This window comes from Ambystoma mexicanum, chromosome 4q (genome assembly GCF_040938575.1).
Source record: "Ambystoma mexicanum isolate Mex_15411 chromosome 4q, UKY_AmexF1_1, whole genome shotgun sequence".
NCBI lineage: Eukaryota > Metazoa > Chordata > Amphibia > Caudata > Ambystomatidae > Ambystoma > Ambystoma mexicanum.
The window spans coordinates 223,255,729-223,274,274 of NC_090928.1; the positions used below are offsets into that span (position 1 = coordinate 223,255,729).

General features: G+C 44.8%; 1 protein-coding gene across 1 annotated transcript in view; it reads left to right on the plus strand.

Moving 5' to 3' along the window:
• CDC40 (cell division cycle 40) overlaps positions 1 to 18,546 on the plus strand; it is a 1,027,131-nt gene that overhangs the window by 435,293 nt on the left and 573,292 nt on the right. Inside the window, exon 8 of the mRNA XM_069607756.1 lies at positions 2,217 to 2,291. Within this exon, the coding sequence (XP_069463857.1) occupies positions 2,217 to 2,291 (75 nt within the window). The remainder of the gene's footprint in view (positions 1 to 2,216; positions 2,292 to 18,546) is intronic.

Sequence of the window (18,546 nt, forward strand, 5' to 3'; positions counted from 1 at the left end):
CGAAGATTTTCCTTGGAATGTAGAATGCATACATTCCTATACAGCATTCTAGATATGCCTAGACCAGCTAATGTCACGTTCCGTAAATATGGATACAATGATTTTAAATAGTAAATCCGGACCTTTTCTCTGGAGACCAACAGCTCTCCACAGAGAACGCAATTTCTGAAAATGTGTGCCCTGTATAGTAAGTGGTTTGGCTATAGGCTGGTCCACTCTTTGATTATGGCCGATTTTTGATTTTTCAAGCTTGTTCTAAGGTTATTAGTAGTTTGACCCACCTTTTGTAGGCTATTCGGTGTGGGATGTTTTATTTTGTGGGTCTTCCCACTGGTGGTGCAAAGCTGGTGACTGAGGAGGTTTGCAAAATAGATTCACGTGTGATGCATCTTTTGGGGTCACAACAATACACTCCCAGATTTACAACTGCTCACTTTAATCCAGCTCTGACAATACATTTTCGCTAATTTGGAGCTTGGCGTTTAGGTTTGGCGAAAGTCTTTGACAATATTTCTGGATCTGCCAATAGAAGAAATGTTATTTGATTGATGCCTTTGAAGTTAGATTCTGCTGAATGATGATCCATCAGTAAAAAGACCCATTTGTGTCTGCTTCTGTTATTGGTCTCCAAATATGTACTTCCTTGGGAAATAAAAGGTTTTTGAATCTTCCACTGTAGATTTTGCAAAGGTTAGCCATGTACTAGAGTAGGTTGAAGAACTTCTACAGAGATTTTCCTTGCAAGTATCTCATTGTTCAAGATTCCTTTTTGTTCTGACAGTTGGACATTAGATTATGCTTTGTTTCAAATGCTGTGGATGGCATGGTGTCCACTTTTAAATACAGATGAACATCTGTTGGATTGTGAAGATCTGTTTTTAGACATTTTAATTTCATACTACTAGCTTTCTAGGTTGCAGCTCATGGCATTTTTATATAGGTGAAGCAAACGTTTCACTCCTTCAACCCCCTCTCTGTTTTTACATGGTTCATTCTGAGTTTTGAGACTGCTAGCTACACTAAATTTCTAGTTGGAAAAAGCAGATGATATTTTTAAATCATCTAAAAGAACAATTTTTCAATTTTCTCGTGGCACCTATTATCTAACTGTGAAGTCAGAAGAAATGTGCTCAAAGATGTAAATGGGGGAGAGTGAGCACTAGACTTTGGGCAGAACCTGTAGGATATTTCATCAGATATTTCATCATGTAATGGAAAGATGTCCTGCATCAGAAAAAGCATTGTGTGGCATAAATTGTTTTTGGCACATTGTTTGAGTTCTGACTTCTTTTTCTTCTACCATGGACACATGTTTGCTTATCAATAAGATTGCAAGTATTAGCATGCTGAAATAAACAGTTAGGTTGTGCAAGGGTGTCCAAAACAAAGGGATGTGGTTGAGAGGATGCATATCAATGGTACACGTATGAGAAGGTGCATGAATCGGTGGCCAAAAAAATGGCATATTAGTGAGAGGGTGAAAAGTTGCACATTGTTGATGTGTGGCGGGCACTAAGTGAGCAACTTAGAGAAAGAAACTTGGTTAGATGACCAGGCCTTGGGGTGACTTAACTCCATCTTATTGGGTCTATGATAGGGTTGTGGGGAGGGGGTGGATGGCTGTTGCTTTGGAAGGCGGACATGCCAATAAAGTGCCAGAGCACATTTTTGTTATGGACAACCACAGCCACTTGCCCATCACACACTTTCGGACTGTGTGGACTGAAAGGATCCTGCGTGGTATAGTTGGAGAAGCCTTCTGTGCTCCAGATATTGGCATCCTGACCCCATGTTTCTGAAGAGTGAGTGTGACCTGTGCACAGTTTGTGAAGGTGTACGTTCACTATTCAGGGCATTTTTCACACCTATTGATATATTATGCACGCTTTGCAGAAATGTATTGTTTTTAATATTTTTTAAAATTGTGTAATCCCAATAGGCTGAATGGTCTATTTCAAGTATAAAGTCTACTCCATTGCGTGGTGTATTTGTTTTAAAAAAATCTGCAAAGTTACCTCTGCTTTTTAATTGGAAGCTTTCATTTCATCCTTGTGTGAACACACACAGCCCTCCCCATTACCCCCCCCCCACCCCCAACCCCTTATGTGGCGCTATGCTATTGTTTTTTTTGTATGTGCATTAATGGTTGCATAGTAAATTGCAAGAGGACTCTTACTTTTAAAAAAATATATATATTTCTTACTTTTTCTTTAAAGGGTGTCAGTGCAGTCAGACTGTTTCCACTCTCTGGGCATTTGTTGCTGTCTTGCTCTATGGACTGTAAAATCAAAGTAAGTACTGTTGTTTATTGTAGTGGTGGCTTGATTGTTTACACAAGTATTTGTTTTGCAGAGATTTTGTTCTCAAAATTTGGCTTGAATTTACAATAAGTTACGATATGCTTCTCTTATTCTGCATCTGGGCTAAACCTTTTTATGAATTGGCGGCAGCTTTTACATAAATGAAAAGTAATAAGTGTGGGGGAGAGAAACTGCTTTGATAATTGAAAACCCTATTCCTTTTGACCTTCCTTTTTTCCAGCTTTTAATACGAAAAGTTTCTGGGCACGGCTACCCCAGGTTATATAAGAAGCCTCATATTAAGGGCATTTTGTACATACCCACATGGCTCCAATTAGTTAAAACTTGCCAAGTCTCAGTATTCTTGGTCGTTATCTAGAGGAAGGTACATTGGATCATATGATATCACACAGGTTCACTTCCTTAGAATGCTTCACTGTTTTCAGGCTTTGAATTTGCTGTGTGCCTTTGCCATAGCAATTTACGGAAAGTCAAATGTAGTGATCCATGTAGGACTCCTTCAGAGGTGTTGGCTAGCCCAGGTTCCTCACCAGGATGCCAAATCTAGATTTTTAACCGCTACTGCTCCATCGACATTCATGCCAACTGACGTGAGAGTCCATCCATCTATGGTTTGAGCCCCATGAGCAAAGATGTCCAAGCATGAATCCCACCAGCGGGTTTTGAGGAAGTGTTTTATAAACCATTTGGTGGGAGGTACAGAAGACTAAGCCAGTATTGTGACTGAGCAGTCAGACATTAATCTTAATAGAGATGGGGCTATTAGCAGTGTAAAATAGGCCCCTACACATGTACTGAAATATAAATATGCATATCGCAAGGCTGAAGATTGATGCACAGACGTAGGACGATGCACAGTGCAACAGTCCTGTGATTACAGACCACAAGCAACAATGGAGGAGGGCCCAGGGAGCGTGGGCTGATAGGAGCGCGGAAAGGAGGATTTGTTTTTGGGGGGGGCGGATAACTAGCAACCTAGGGAGGATGGCGGACAGTGGGCTGTATTGAGCGGCCTTTTGTAGGCAAACTTTGGCCATTAAGAGCCTTACATTTATTTATCTGTCTCATTTCCTCTCTGCCTCTCTCTCTGGCGCTTCGAGTAGGCTCCCATCTAGGTGTTGGCTTAGAGTATTAAGTCTTGCGTTTTTAAAATCAAAAAGGGGGCATTGACATGGGGATGCTTTTCACACTATCCCTATAATGCATTTACAGGGATCTAAGATCTTCATGCACCAACACATATTCAGAGTATCAACGGTTGCCGCTGCCGTATCATTGAAACCAAAAGTGCACTGCCATTTAATGCCTATCGAATAGTGGAACAGAGGCAGATCAGAGGCTGCACTTGATCTCTTGCCGAAAAGGTCCAGAGTAGTGAGAGGGGTTTTAAGAATTCACATTGGACTTCTAGAATGCCTCTATTTCACCCTAGTTTTATCCCCACAAGACCATTGATTTGCTCCACACCTCATTTAAATGTTGCCCTAGTTGTAGGACACACACCATGTGTTCGATGACTGTCTTCCAAGTGACCAAATGAGGATCTGTGTCGAGCTTGCCGCCATTTTAACTGGAAACACTGAGTGCCTTGCTATGCAAATCGACAACTCGGGGCAAGAAGATTGCTCCTGCGGAGGACATTGAAGTCAAGGAAGCAAGTATTTGGTTCGACAGCGATCCCAAAGAGATCATAAGCGATGAGCTAGAAGGCAAATCCTTGCAGCAAACCCCCAGCTCTGTAGGTCTGATGTGAAGTCATGCCTTGGAGAAAACTCCTGGCGTTCAGAAGCCTGCTTTCCAAACACCACATCAGGCTAAAGTCAGAGTAGTCCCACTCCAAATTGAGTGCTGAACATTTGGGGTGGTCACAAAGTGTCAAGAGCATTAAACCCTGACTCAGTAAAACATAAATATGTACTTTCAACACACAGTAAAGAAAAAACATAGGAAAGGAGGGGTTGACTCACAAACTGGGTATGATGCACACAACGGGAGAAGTGCACAGAGAATCCCTAATGTCCTCCATACAGAAGGACCTCCTAGGCTTTTCCGAGCCTGAATAGGAAACCACTTCCTCTCCTCGTAAGCCCAAACAGGGCTGGATTGAGAAAAGTTCGATACCACTATGACCAAGATGATATCCTTTATAGAGGACAACGAAGGGAGGGCCCATAAAAGGTGATGCAATACTCTTGTTGAGGGATATCTACCAAAAAAGTCCATGCAGACATACATGTAGACCAACAGATCGAAGACTTACTTGGAAGAGCTGTGATAAAATGGAAAGGCTATGTGAGTTGCCAATTATTGGACATCAAAAGGCCCATCTGTCATTACAAAAGGAAAGGCCGACTGAAATGCAGTCTTTAATCCGCATTTGCAGAAGAAAATCAAAGGCCCCTTCTACATGAAAAGCCGGGTTTTCAAACATTGAAACTAAAACGGCTTTGCGTCTGCGTTTTGCAGTCTGTAAAGCAAGACATGAGAAAAATGTTGCCATGCTTTTATATATATATATATATATATATAACTACAAAAAAAGTTGTTAACGGGACGTTATGGTTCCAAGTAAATCCGAAAAACCCTTGAAATTCGCCAGTTATGGTAAGCTAAGCAACCATAACTCGCGCCACCACTGTGCACTGCTAAGACTAACACCCATTGATGACATCATTGATTACATCACATGTGCATTTACTTTTCATGAAAACTCTGTAGAAGGGATTCTTATTATAATGTTGACCAAAAAGTGTCAAGGATCATTGGAATAAATATCAAGTGCTAATTAGTGCATTAAGCAATGCATTGATATAAATAGCATTCTATTATGAAGTTCTATCCAGTATACTAAGCTACTCATGTAGAAACATAGGCATTGTGTGCAGCATACATGAAGGAGGTGCAATATTCATAATCTTGCCATGTTGAATAGTGAAATGATAACGGTTTTCTTATTAGAGTTTTGCGTACTGTGAAACATGTGATAACTAGGTAATAAAACCCACTTACTACATAATTGCATTATCACAGACAAAACACAGACAACAACACATACTTCAATTTCCTTGTATATACTCATATTTGTAAGGAAAAAAGCAGCAGTAGTAGCAGAAAGTGTTCATAACCTAACTGGTTACCTTTTATGCAGAGAAATGATTGCTCTGTTTCAAAGCTGCTACTTACCCTTTGCGTATGTATCACATGATTTGACTGGACCCTAAGGGAATTACTGTAAGAACATACTTGAAGGATACATCTACAAATGTAGTACATTTTCAATTTTTAATTCCTGACTGTTACTGAAGAAAACCATGTGGCCTAGATATGTCAGTAAAGGAAAAAAGGGGGAGCCAGACATGTGGTGTCATCAGTGATGTCATCAATGACATTTGTGATGTCCTCTTTAATGTCCTGGGTGTTAGTCTTAGCAGTGCACAGAGGTGGCGCGAGTTATGGTTGCTTAGCTGTCCATAACTGGGGAATTTCAAGGGTTTTTTGGTTTTACTTGGAACCATAACGTCCGTTAAAGTTTTTTTTACTGAATTTCATAGGTTTCTAGTAGTGGCACGTAACCATAATGTAAACAAACATCTGACTTCATTGCACACCTTCCAGAGAATGCCACATGACCACATGCTGGCGCACAACATTGTGCCATGTCCGAGAACCCGTACACACTTAACAATAAGAACTATGCCTCGTGGACATTGTGGAACTACATTTTTTACTGATGTAGGAACTTGCAACTTCAACATTTCCCTTGCACAGTTCCAACACCTATTCGTACTCATCCATTAACAATCTAGTACAAGAACATACTTTTAGCAAAAGTACTATTTATCTGAAAACGACATGAGCTAAGGCCATCCCTCCTCCCCAAGAAACAGCACCACTGCTGTAATGAAGGAGCACGAGAAACGCTGCCCCTACCTTACAAATAACACAAGCACAACATTTTCCCCCGTCCACCTACCCCTCCATATTACTGTTTGGTGCCTCTTTGCTCATTTCCGTCCGCAACTTTCGTTCTTAGCTGTCCTCCCAAAAAAAAGCCATCCGTAAACAAAATAAATGTTCCTTTAAGAACCACCTTTCACAGTTAAAAATATAACTAAAAAAAAAATCGCATTGACTCCATCTACTTTATATTTCTTAGTAAAGTACATAGACGCAATAAGATTTTCCAACATTTCCATTTGCAGTTTGTGTTATGCAAATGGGAATATTGTAGCGTTCATCCTCCGTTCCAGGGACTGGAACGGTTAATTAAGGGCCAGCGGGCCAAGTTATCAGCCCAATCGAAGCAAGAGTGCATAACAAGATCTCTGGATCATTACCCCCCCCCCCCTTCAACCCTTAAAATGGGGGATTAATGCCGTTAACTGTTAAAAAGCACAGTCCAGGCAGATATATGTTGCTTCTCTATAAGTTTACTTCAGCTTCTTAAGTTACAGTTGCATGAGACTGAGACATCAGGTATAGGACAATAGATCACCGGCACCCATCACCCAGGGAGGGAGGGACCAACTGATACTGTTACAGAACACTCACACAGCATTCTCACACTCATACATCAACATTCCACTTGACACTGGCATGACATCACTAAGCACATGACCAGATTCAGCAGACATAGACAAGCAATCATAAGACATCTCCCTCCTTACCGAAACACGTACACAAACAACAAGCACATTACCTACAGGCAAGTCACACCACCATGCACCATACAAACTTCACAAGATACTCTTACAGCTATGCGATTCCAAAATGCACCTACAAATCCAGGTCACCCTCTATAATAACACAAATCACCTTCTGTCTGTCCCTGCCACGAACAGACTCTAGACTCACACTCTAGACACATACCAGCCCATACACAAGGCTAAGACCACCCTACAAACCAAACCATGACTAAAATAACATATATCCTTCCGCTTGCCCCCGCCACAGGCGAGCCTCCAGGCTGCCACCCTGAAGCACAGCTTGCCATCCTGACGCAATACTAGTCATCCAGAAGGACAACAGAATCACCATACCTGTTAAGAGACCCCATAAACCGCTAAAAACACTGCTACCAGATATCGTCAACCGTGCCTGCATCACAAACATACAAACAGATACATGTATGGTCTATGCCAACAGAGCCCACCCAACCACACCAAGATATACAGATCCTGCAACAAACTTCAAGATGCTGGCCATCCATCTCCAAGACCACCAACAAAACATGGGGTTGACCTAACTACTAATCTCAATGGCAGCACTAACAAGTCCCATAAACAAACCGTGACCAAAGAAAACAATAGCCAAGATTAACACATAACACAAAGATAAACAAATTATCATGCGACTCTTCATCTTGGACAGCATCTTTAACTTTAACATAGTATTAACTAGAGGGCGTCCCCTACCAGCAACACACTTCATCTAACTTTACCAGCTGTCCCTAACAATGTCGGCCTATCTACACAGTGCACTATTGCCATATCCAAAAGTCACCAGACCTACAACTCCCATTCTCCTTAGTGCACATCTCACTTCCCACTCACTAAAATTCCTGACAGGGCGCTACCCCCAGGTTTGACCTCACTCGACACAATAACAAAAGAGATGCTAACTCACAACGGTTAACTCATACCAAGGCGCTACCTCGGATACAAAGCACCAAAACCCAAAACTACTGTGAGTGCTACCACCCAGCAACACTTGATCCCCTTTAAGAAGACACTCATCTCCTGTCAAACTCAAATGAGACATTACTTCCATCCCTTACTTCAAAAACCAATGGGTAACCAAAAGAGGCGCTACTTCACCTTAGTCGCATCACAAAACGTAATCTCTGTGACCCCAAACAGTGCTACTAACTTCACTAAAAGAGTGCACTATTAAGTGGCGCTACCACCAAACAATACTCGTCAAAACAGCGGAAATATCCACCGTTGACACCAACGGAGGTGCTACCTCCCCAATATCGAAAACGTATACTTAATTAAAAACGAATGTTGTATCCACTCTTTCTTTTATACATCCCTACCTATTAATTAGATAACATACTAGTGACATGTCTTCACTTCCATACTTCTCAAGTACGTGGATATGCATGACATTTCTACATCTTCATTTAACATTTTTTTTTTTTAAACTCTAGCATCTTATACCTAGCACACGCAATATTGCTTCACATCGTGATAATATGGTATGCCTATAAGTCCATCTTGTAATTGAATGCCAAAAAGTCCAAATAGTTGAATAACAACCTAACACCTGAAAATCCTCAATGTTAATCTAGCTCTCCTTCACCCACATACACTCCACATAAGCTCCATACATAAATGCTTTCCACAGCTATATTATTGTTTCGCTTTTAATTATGCCATCAATAATAACAATATCCATGAAAGTCCATAAACCTGTAAATCCTCAAAATATGTTGGGTTTCTAAGCAGAACAAACAGCGCTCTCTCATACACCCAGGACGCACGTTCATAGTGCCAATCCTCACACATGTGACAGTTATTAAAACAGATTCACACTGCATGTTTGGACTTAACTTCAATATTCTCCAACAACCGATTAAATAGTGCATTCCTGAGCACACATTTCTTTTGTAAAAATGAACTAAATATCATTTAAAGACTTCTTAACAAAATATGATAAAAACTTCTTCACCTCACAGTATCTTGTGATACCACAAACCTATGTTTACCGGAACGATGGCCACTACCTGACGCCTCGCTATCCGGGCGGAGCGGCATTTGCTGCATGCAGCCTCTATCCCAATGAGACCGTACATGCACATGCTGCGCACATCCTCATAATCGGATGACGCCCAGACGGTCGCCTGCAACGTGCTCGCCATCGTTGGCTGATTGCTCAAGCCCCAGAAGTCAGAACGGCTTTGATGCACCGCGGTCACTACGGCACTCATGCGATGGGCGTGCATTGCTGCACCGCGGTCACTTCGGCGCTATTGACTCTACGTGACAAACGAGGGCGTGCTCTCTCCTTCTCTCCATAGGTCGACGTCCTCTTACGGTTCTCTAAAACATGACGTTGCGTCCTTGCGTGAAAGATCCTTTACTCTGAAACTGGAGCTGTCCCATTTACAGTTCTCTGTGAAGAACGCGTCGAAGACGCATTCGATTCCACCGCCAGCTCCCTCTGATTGATGACGTCATCATTTTCAAGCCTGCAGTCAAAGGCTGCAGAACTCCTGCACTGCTAAATGACCAACGGTCCATTTGGCCTCCGCACTGTACTGTGAATTGCGCTCTCATAGGGCACCGCCAAAATAGCACCAAGTCACTTCCCAATACTCGGAAAACACAACAGGCGTTCGCAAACATTGTTCCAATGCCCATGTGGACCTCGAGGGAAACTTGAGATGCATCTGAATTTCACCGAGGTCTCCCTTACACCACCTTGCATTCCAGGCGCATCCGCCTTAAGAACCAATCACAATCCACTTGGGATGGCCCTGGAAGTCCCTAATGAGCACTGACACAGCACTCCCAAAGGTCAATGAGCTGCTGGTCAATGTCTGCTAAGGGCGCTTAACCTCATGAATTACAACCATACTTCTCAAGTCCAGGGATGCAGCACTCCCAATGACAAACGGGCTGCTGATCCTATTGATAACGATACCTTGAACCTCCTCCCTTATCCGCCCTGGGTGATGGGTTTGCTTACTTGGGGGCGGTGTTGTCCTTTTCATCTCCTGGTCCTGATGTCTACTGCACCCCCCGCAGCAGTACTCTTCAGTCTGTTTTCTCCTTCTCCTTGCACCATGGACACTTTTAAGAGAAATCCTTGTCGCCAATGTTAGAAAGCACAGTCCAGGCAGATATATGTTGCTTCTCTATAAGTTTACTTCAGCTTCTTAAGTTACAGTTGCATGAGACGGAGACATCAGGTATAGGACAATAGATCACCGGCACCCATCACCCAGGGAGGGAGGGACCAACTGATACTGTTACAGAACACTCGCACAGCATTCTCACACTCATAAATCAACATTCCACTTGACACTGGCATGACATCACTAAGCACATGACCAGATTCAGCAGACCTAGACAAGCAATCATAACACAAACCATCTAGATTTCCAAAGCAGTAACCGTGCTACTAAAAGAGGATTTTTCGTCCTAAACCGGGACGCCTATGGCGTCCCGGTTTAGGAAACAAAATCCTTTTCCAAGATGGCCACCATAGAAAGGGAAAGCGGGTGTTCCATACAGGGCCCCTCTTCGCTTTCCATGGCAGCCTGCAAAAAGCAAAAAGGAAACCCTGTCAACATATTACCACAAGCACTTTTTTCTTCCCTTTCAAATGTTTCCTAATGTCGAACAACTTTACCACAAAGCCAGTCCCAGGTGGACATGGCCACTTTAATCCTATCTTATCTCCCTTCTGGTCATGCCCAGAAGCCACATTGTGCGGATCATGACCTTATACCATGACCTCGACATTCTACCCACTCCCCATGGCTATAGCCTACCCCTCAGTCAGTAAAGGTATACCGCTATTTTTTTTAACTACATTATGACACTTGTCAAATACGAAAACACTCCCACATCTCCAACACCATGCTTTTCGGTCGTTGCCAATCAGCCTTACGCAAATTGACTGTAAATCCACCCACGTTTTTTTTCTCAAAACTGTAAAAAGAATTCACAAATAATTTGTCATATTAGGTGTGCACAAAATCCCTACAAACTTTGTAAACTCATTCGCAATCACTAGTCTTGTCCATTGCTGCATCTGCCTAACATAAATTGCCCTGACGTCACTAAATCATATGGCCCGCCCCTGACCCTCACATAACCAACCCTAATGATATTCTACACCTTTTTTGGATGACGTTCCTCTCCAGCGTAGCCAAATGCGCCCATAAGCACCTACGTGCCGTAGAACCTGAAAATGAACACACAGCGATTTACAACTTACCACGTCACATTTTAAAATAATAAACTGCTTTTTAAAAGAAAACATTAACACTTTACAATTTGTAAAGTACTTTTATTTCACAATAAACTGTCAAAGACCATCGGACTATTCCCATGTTCAATAAATTGTAACTTTGTTTCTTCGATTGTCATCGAAAATGTTAATCATGAGGCACACGTTGTTCTTTTCCCATACACAAAGTATTCGTTTTTGATAAAGCAACTGCTTCGGTCGCACAGTGAATTCCAAGACGTCGGCATGAACTTGGGCCTAGACCACCATAAAAGATGTTCTGTTACTCCTAATCGCCAGTGCAGCGTACGGACAAATGGGTCCTGCTCGATCGTCCCACAAAAGAGTCAGTTAGGCAGCCGTTCACGAGTACGTGCATCTGGCGTGCGAAAAATCCATCACTTGGAATCTGGAATCCATGGCAATCACTGTAAGGCAGGATGTAGCTATTTGCAAAACATAACAGAAAATACGTATCAATACCCAAAGACAAAAAGAACGTGGAAACTGATACACAAATCGATGTGGTCATACATGACATTTTAAAGAAATATTATCGTTGAACATGGGTGAATCTAGTGATAGCCTACAAACGCCAAGAATCTGCACTCTCCATAACTAAAAAAAATGACAACTACACAGAAAGATAGTACTTCAGTTACATTGCCAAAATTAATGTTCAGGTAATAAAAAATTAAATCTCGTTCCGGTGTAGAGTCGTCAAAAGCAAATTTACACGATATTGACCGTCTCCATTGTCTTTGTGAAACTCGGACAGCAATGTGCTTGCACCAAAGAATCTTCATGAACTGATATTACATGTGCCTTACAAACGTTTTGAATGCATAACCTTATCAAATGGTCCTTTTTGCAAACTTTCACTCCCTGCATTCTTTCTGAATTTTCCCTTTCGCTCAAGGTCAAAAAACAATTGCCCCTTATGGGTTCAGTCGGATGGTGGGCCTACTGAGCTCGCAACCAAAAAAGCAAAGCAAGTGACCTTCACTCAGAATCCAAATACATTCTGACTTTGCAACAACATGTCTCAACGCATTCATGAGAACTGGTACTCCCATACACTTGCAGACCCGCTGTTTCCATCAAACACTGCAGGTGGCTGCCTCAGATTTCAAACACTAGGGTGCCAGTCTGACTGCAATAATATTTTAAATACATTGTAACACAGACACAGTAATTCTTTGCCTGTACTTTACGGACATTATATTGAGCAACAACTTCAAATTTACCGTTTGACTTTGGTGACAAAAAAACACCACTTTTTGACTTTCTGCTGCCACATCCCATCCCAGCCTCATTAACCCTCACCTTCCGAGACAGTATTTCATAGTGCATTATCAAGTGCAATGTTGTGTTGTTTTATATGTTTTAGCGGCAATGGCCGCATACACCAAAACACGAATGAAAGATGGCGGGCGCATTGAAACAATCTGACGCACTTCACGCTCTTCAACATCCAATCAGTGAACGCGTCACATGTCCGCGGACATGACGATACGAATTAGCCAATCGGTATCTTGCTGCGGAGCGAACAGGGAAGTGTGACCGCGGAGCGGACATAGATATCACTAATTTTTTTTAGACATATTTTTTGGTCGTTTTAAAGAAAACTACTGGACGGATTCTCACCAAATTTACAAAAGCATGCTTTCGGGACCAAGCTCCTGCTGCAAATTTGGTGACAATCCGTCCACCGGTTTGGGCTGTAGGCGTGCACAAACTTTTCCCCCCATTCAGTCTATGGGAAAAAAGACGTTTTGGGCCCCCCCCCGCCCTATAAGTCCCCCTCCAACCCCCCCTTTGACCAAACCTCACCAAACTTTGCAAAAGAATTCAGAGTAGGGGATATATATATATATATATATATATATATCTCTCTGAGGCTTGTGGAATCTGCTTAGATCACATGCTGTGCATAGGCCGACATCTAGTGGAAGCTGCGGAGTATTAGTTTGTTTTTCGAAACTCGAAAATGGGCGTCGACACAGGGCGTGCCAGTAATACTATCCCTAGTGTGACGTCCACTGTACCCAAGATCCCTCACGCGTCTAGGATCCTCAGATTGTTTTTTTCCGACATACTGGTCGGAAGCATTTTGCGGAGTCCCCTGGCCTTATCCATACTTTTGCCAAAATATTGATTAATTTACATCCTTCCCCATCCCAACGTCTAACTTCGACACTCGACGCCGGCTGGAGAAGAAATCGACCGTCGGCTGCTGCACGACGGATTTGGGCCTCGGAAGGCCTCTGGCCTCGGCCCTGCAAGTAGGGAGAGTGGGGGGTTGGACATACTCTACACTCTTGATATATAGGTACACCTTATACATTTCCTACACTTAACAGCCCGCTGCCTCAAGGTGTGTATGGAGGGTACCCCTTTTCAATTCTGCCCCAAGTGCAATCGCAAATACCCTTGGGTCGACAGGCACGCCACGTGCAATCTCTGCTTGCCGAGGGACCACCCCGAAGCGAACTGCAGAGCGTGTAGTAGGTTTAAACCTAAGACACTTAAGGACCGTTCGACGAAGCGTTGGGCCCACCACGCCAGGCAGCCGGCCATGGCAGCGGAGGACGCCTTCAGCGACGCCGTGCTTTCGGACGGCGAGGGCATTACGGCATCGAAAGACAGCCGAGCGCAGGTCCCCGACCTCGGAAGGTCGTCCGACAGGGCGGCTATGGGGAAGACCCCCGGCGACACAGGCGCTTCACACACCACCCACACTAAACACACGAAGTCCAACCGAGACTCGACAACGTCGAGTTCTCGGAAAGAGGCGCAAAAACAACAGTCCGAATCGGTGTCCTCTGGGCGTTCGAGATCGAGATCGCCGCATGACTCCAGGCAATCATCCACTCTTGCCAAGAGTGCCTCGCTCCCTAGGCTAACAGAAGTTCGATCGTCGGAAGACGACTTCCACCCCCAGGCCGCACTCCACGAGTCGGAGCCCGCAGACAAGATCAGCGCGGCCCCACGTTAGAAGGACAGGGACTCTACCCCCGACCCTCGACGCCAGGCGTCGAAAACCTCCGGAGCCACAAAGGGACAGGGAAAACACTTTTCCACTCATGGGGAGGGGGGAAAACAGAAGCAGCAGCCTCTGCACTCTTCCACACCTGTGAAACACTCCACTCCTCCTAGACAGGCAGACAAGACCAGGTCTGCTGATATTTCAAAAACCAGCAAATCTACTCAAGATAAATCTCCAAAACTTTCTGAGAGAGTCATTCCCAGTTCCAAAAAATGGTCCAGTGATGACATAGATAGGGCCATGTCAAGGATGTCTTCTTTGGCAGACTTTTACAATAAAAATCCAGACCATTTCCTTTCATATGATCCACAAGGGGCTACACCCTCAGGCTCTAATGATCCTATCCCCCCGAGTAAGAAGCCCCGGTTTGAGACACCAATGAGGTCTACAGACCCCTTCGAGGTACAACCATACTCACGGCCATACTCACTGTATCAAGGAGAGACTTCCTTTGGTGAGGACCAAGATTTTGGCATGGTAGAAGAGCAAACCGGGACTGGCTACTATGGGGACGATGAGGACCAAGAAGAGGAAGACCCTGAAACCTACAGAGTAGATTCCCCGGTAGAGAAGGAAGCCCCGGTTACCGACTCCCCTGTCGATAACCAACCCCTCCTGAACGAGGTTCTCGCACGTGCAGCAGAACATTTCCATATTGACACCCACGGTGTCCAGGAAGAGAGGGACTTCGCCGAGGAGTTAGTGGGAGAAAGGAGGCCTGTTGCCCAGACCATCCCTATCCTTAAGTCTATTCAGCAAAGAATAGACCCGTCCCTGGTGAACCCGAACCTCACCAGAGCAGTCAATCTCAGAGTTGATAAACTTTTCAGGGCAGCCCAGTCTGACCCTCTCTATATAAGAGGACATCTGAAGCCAGACTCCCTAGTTGTCACTAACACTCGTAAGAGGGCTGGAACACCCTTGTCATCGTCCGAAGCTCCTCCAGACAAGGAGAGCAAAAAACTACATGGTTTTGGCAGGAAAGTAGCCTCAACGTCCACCTATCAGGCAAGGATTGTAAACTCCACCACCCTGTTGGCCAGCTACAACTGCCATCAGTGGGAAGAAGTCGCGGCACTCAAAGCCTCCGCACCAGAACCCTTAAAGGGCCAGTTAGCAACAATTTCCGCAGAGGGTAGAGCCGTGTCTGGTTGCATTTTAAAAGCAACTTTTGACGCCGCCGACAACGCAGGCAGATTGATAGCAGATTGATAGCAGAAGGTACTGTTATCAAGAGACATGCATGGTTACGGCAGTCTGGTTTTAAGGCAGAAACCCAGGCTTCATTATTGGACAAACCGGTGGAAGCCGATCTGTTTGGTAAGGCGGTCGAGGACGCGCTGAAGAATGGCAAGGACGAATACGTGACACTCAAGTCCCTTGGCCAGTTAACCAATAAACCCTCTAACCAGAGAGGGAATAGTAATTTTCGTCGCCCACGCGGCCAAAATTCCCAGAGAGGATCAAACTATTCCCAGGGCAGGGTACACAGTGGAACAACAACAGCCAACAGTCTACCCAGGGTTACGGCAGGGGTACTAGGAGAGGACGTGGTAAAGGCAGAGGCAGCCCAAGTAAAGGAGGCGGCACGCCTCCACCAAAGCAATGACGCTCAGTTCAGGGTCCCTTCTCACGCAACCCCAGTAGGGGGACGCATTTCCAACTTCACCCATGCTTGGGAAGGGATCACATCAGACAGATGGGTGCTGTCAACAGTATCCACACGGTACTGTATAGAACTACTGCAGCGTCCCCGGAACCATCCTCCACGACAAAGAGTACACTCTTTAGAACATCAGAAGATTCTCCTCGAGGAGATCGCCATTCTGCTAGCAAAGGACGCGATAGAACTCGTCCCGGGACACCAGGTAAACAAGGGTATTTATTCAACTTTCTTCCTTGTGCCAAAAAAAGATTTGACAATGCGCCCAGTATTGCACTTACGGCCTGCCAACAAGTATGTCAAGCCCCAAAAGTTTCGTATGACTACGCTACAAGAGGTAATCCCCCTCCTAAAAAAGGGGGATTACATGGCAACCTTGGATATGAAAGATGCCTATTTTCATATTTCCATGTTCCCAGCGCACAGAAGGTACTTGCGCTTTAAGGTGGACAGTCGGCACTACCAATTCAAGGTACTGCCCTTCGGGCTAGCTTCAGCACCAAGGGTATTCACCAAGGTACTGGCGGTGGCGGCTGCACACCTACGCAGGGAGGCAATCCCGGTGTACCCTTATCTGGACGACTGGCTCATAACGGGGGAAACACCAGTAATTTGCAGGACAAACATTCAAAGGACTATCGACCTCCTCCACGAATAGGCTTCTCAATCAACGAGAAAAAGTCAAGCCTGGTGCCAAGCACCTCCAAACTGTTCCTAGGAGCAATCCTAGATACTCAAGAGGGGTTGACCTTTCCTTCAGAGGAAAGAATTCGGAATATACTACTGCAAATTCCGCAATATCAGTCCGGTCACCAAATAACGGTACGCAAAGCAATGCGTTTGCTGGGCATGATGGCGTCATGTATTTACCTGGTCCCCCACGCGCGCCTGCGCATGCGTCCCATGCAGGAATGGTTGGCGAAACAGTGGTCTCAGGCAAGTGGTCAGTGGGACGGTCTAGTGGTCGTTTCGCCAACACTAGTACAAAGCCTTCACTGGTGGACAAGAGAGAATCTTGCACAGGGAAAACCCTTTTACGATCCCGAAGTACAGGCAGTAGTCACTACCGATGCATGTCTGACGGGGTGGGGAGCTCACCATCTCCACCACACAGCTCAGGGTCTCTGGTCTCACTCAGTGGCCAAGAACCACATCAACCTGCTAGAGCTTCTGGCAGTATTCAGAGCGCTTCAAGCATTCGAGCCCCACCTACTAAACCTGTCAGTGCAAATCCGGACGGACAGCACAACAGCCATGTTCTACCTGAACAAGCAAGGAGGGACTTGTTCGCCAAATCTGTCCAAGCATGCCCAGAAAATCTGGATATGGGCACTCAGACGGAACATCTTCCTGTCATCACAACATGTTCCAGGGGAGCTCAATTCCCTAGCGGATGTTCTGAGCAGAGACTCCCTCCCAGAGGAACACGAATGGGTTCTTCACAGAGGTCGTAGAAGATCTCTTCTCTCAGTGGGGTTTCCCCACTATAGACTTATTCGCCACAAGCGAAAACAGACAATGCCCAGGATTTGCATCCAGGTTCCTCCAACCAGACTCCCAGGGGAGCGCCCTGTGGATGAACTGGTCAGGGATGTTTTGTGTACGCTTTTCCACCAACTCCTCATCAGGAAGGTGGTGAACAAGATGAACAGAGAGTCGATGACGCTCGTCCTAGTTGCTCCCATGTGGGCAAGACAACCGTAGTTCCCACACCTACGCAGAATTGGCGGTGTGCGAGCCCATCAAACTTCCAGCCTGGTACAACCTACTGTCCCAGCACCAAGGTCAAACAGTGCATCAGCAACCCAACTCAATGAACCTGGCAGCATGGCTCCTGAGGTCATAGAGTTTGGACATCTCAGTTTACCACAGAGGTGTATGGACATCCTAAAGGAATCTAGGAAACCAAACACAAGGCACTGTTACTTCGACAAGTGGAAGAGATTCGTTATCTGGTGCCAGAGTAGACAAATCAACCCAGTTGATTGCACGCCTTCCACTATTGTTACATACATGCTCCACCTGCTAAATGCAGGATTGGTTTTTAACTCACTGAAAGTACACCTGGCAGCCCTGTCGGCATACACCACTTCCCATAACAAGGTCTCGTGGTGGAAGGTACCAGTAGTTAAAGCCTTCATGGAAGGAGTAAAGAGACTTCACCCTCCTATTTCAAACCCACCACCAGGGTGGGACCTTAATGTGGTGCTATCTAAGGTCATGGGCCCCCCTTTCGAGCCCATGCATAAAAGCAGTCTCAAACACCTGACTTATAAAACAGCCTTCTTAGTAGCTATTACTTCTATAAGAAGGGTCAGTGAAATTCAGGCTCTGTCAGTGCAGGATCCCTTCTTTACTGTCCATAAAGACAAACTGGTTTTACGCACACACCCTAGGTTCTCACCTAAGTTTATATCTAAATTCCACGTAAACCAGTCCGTCGAGCTTCCGGCTTTCTTCCAGGACCCTCAAAGCTCAGCTGAGGTGAAACTACACACCCTAGATGTGCGTAGGGCGGTCCTCTACTATGTAAATAAAACCAGACCGCTAAG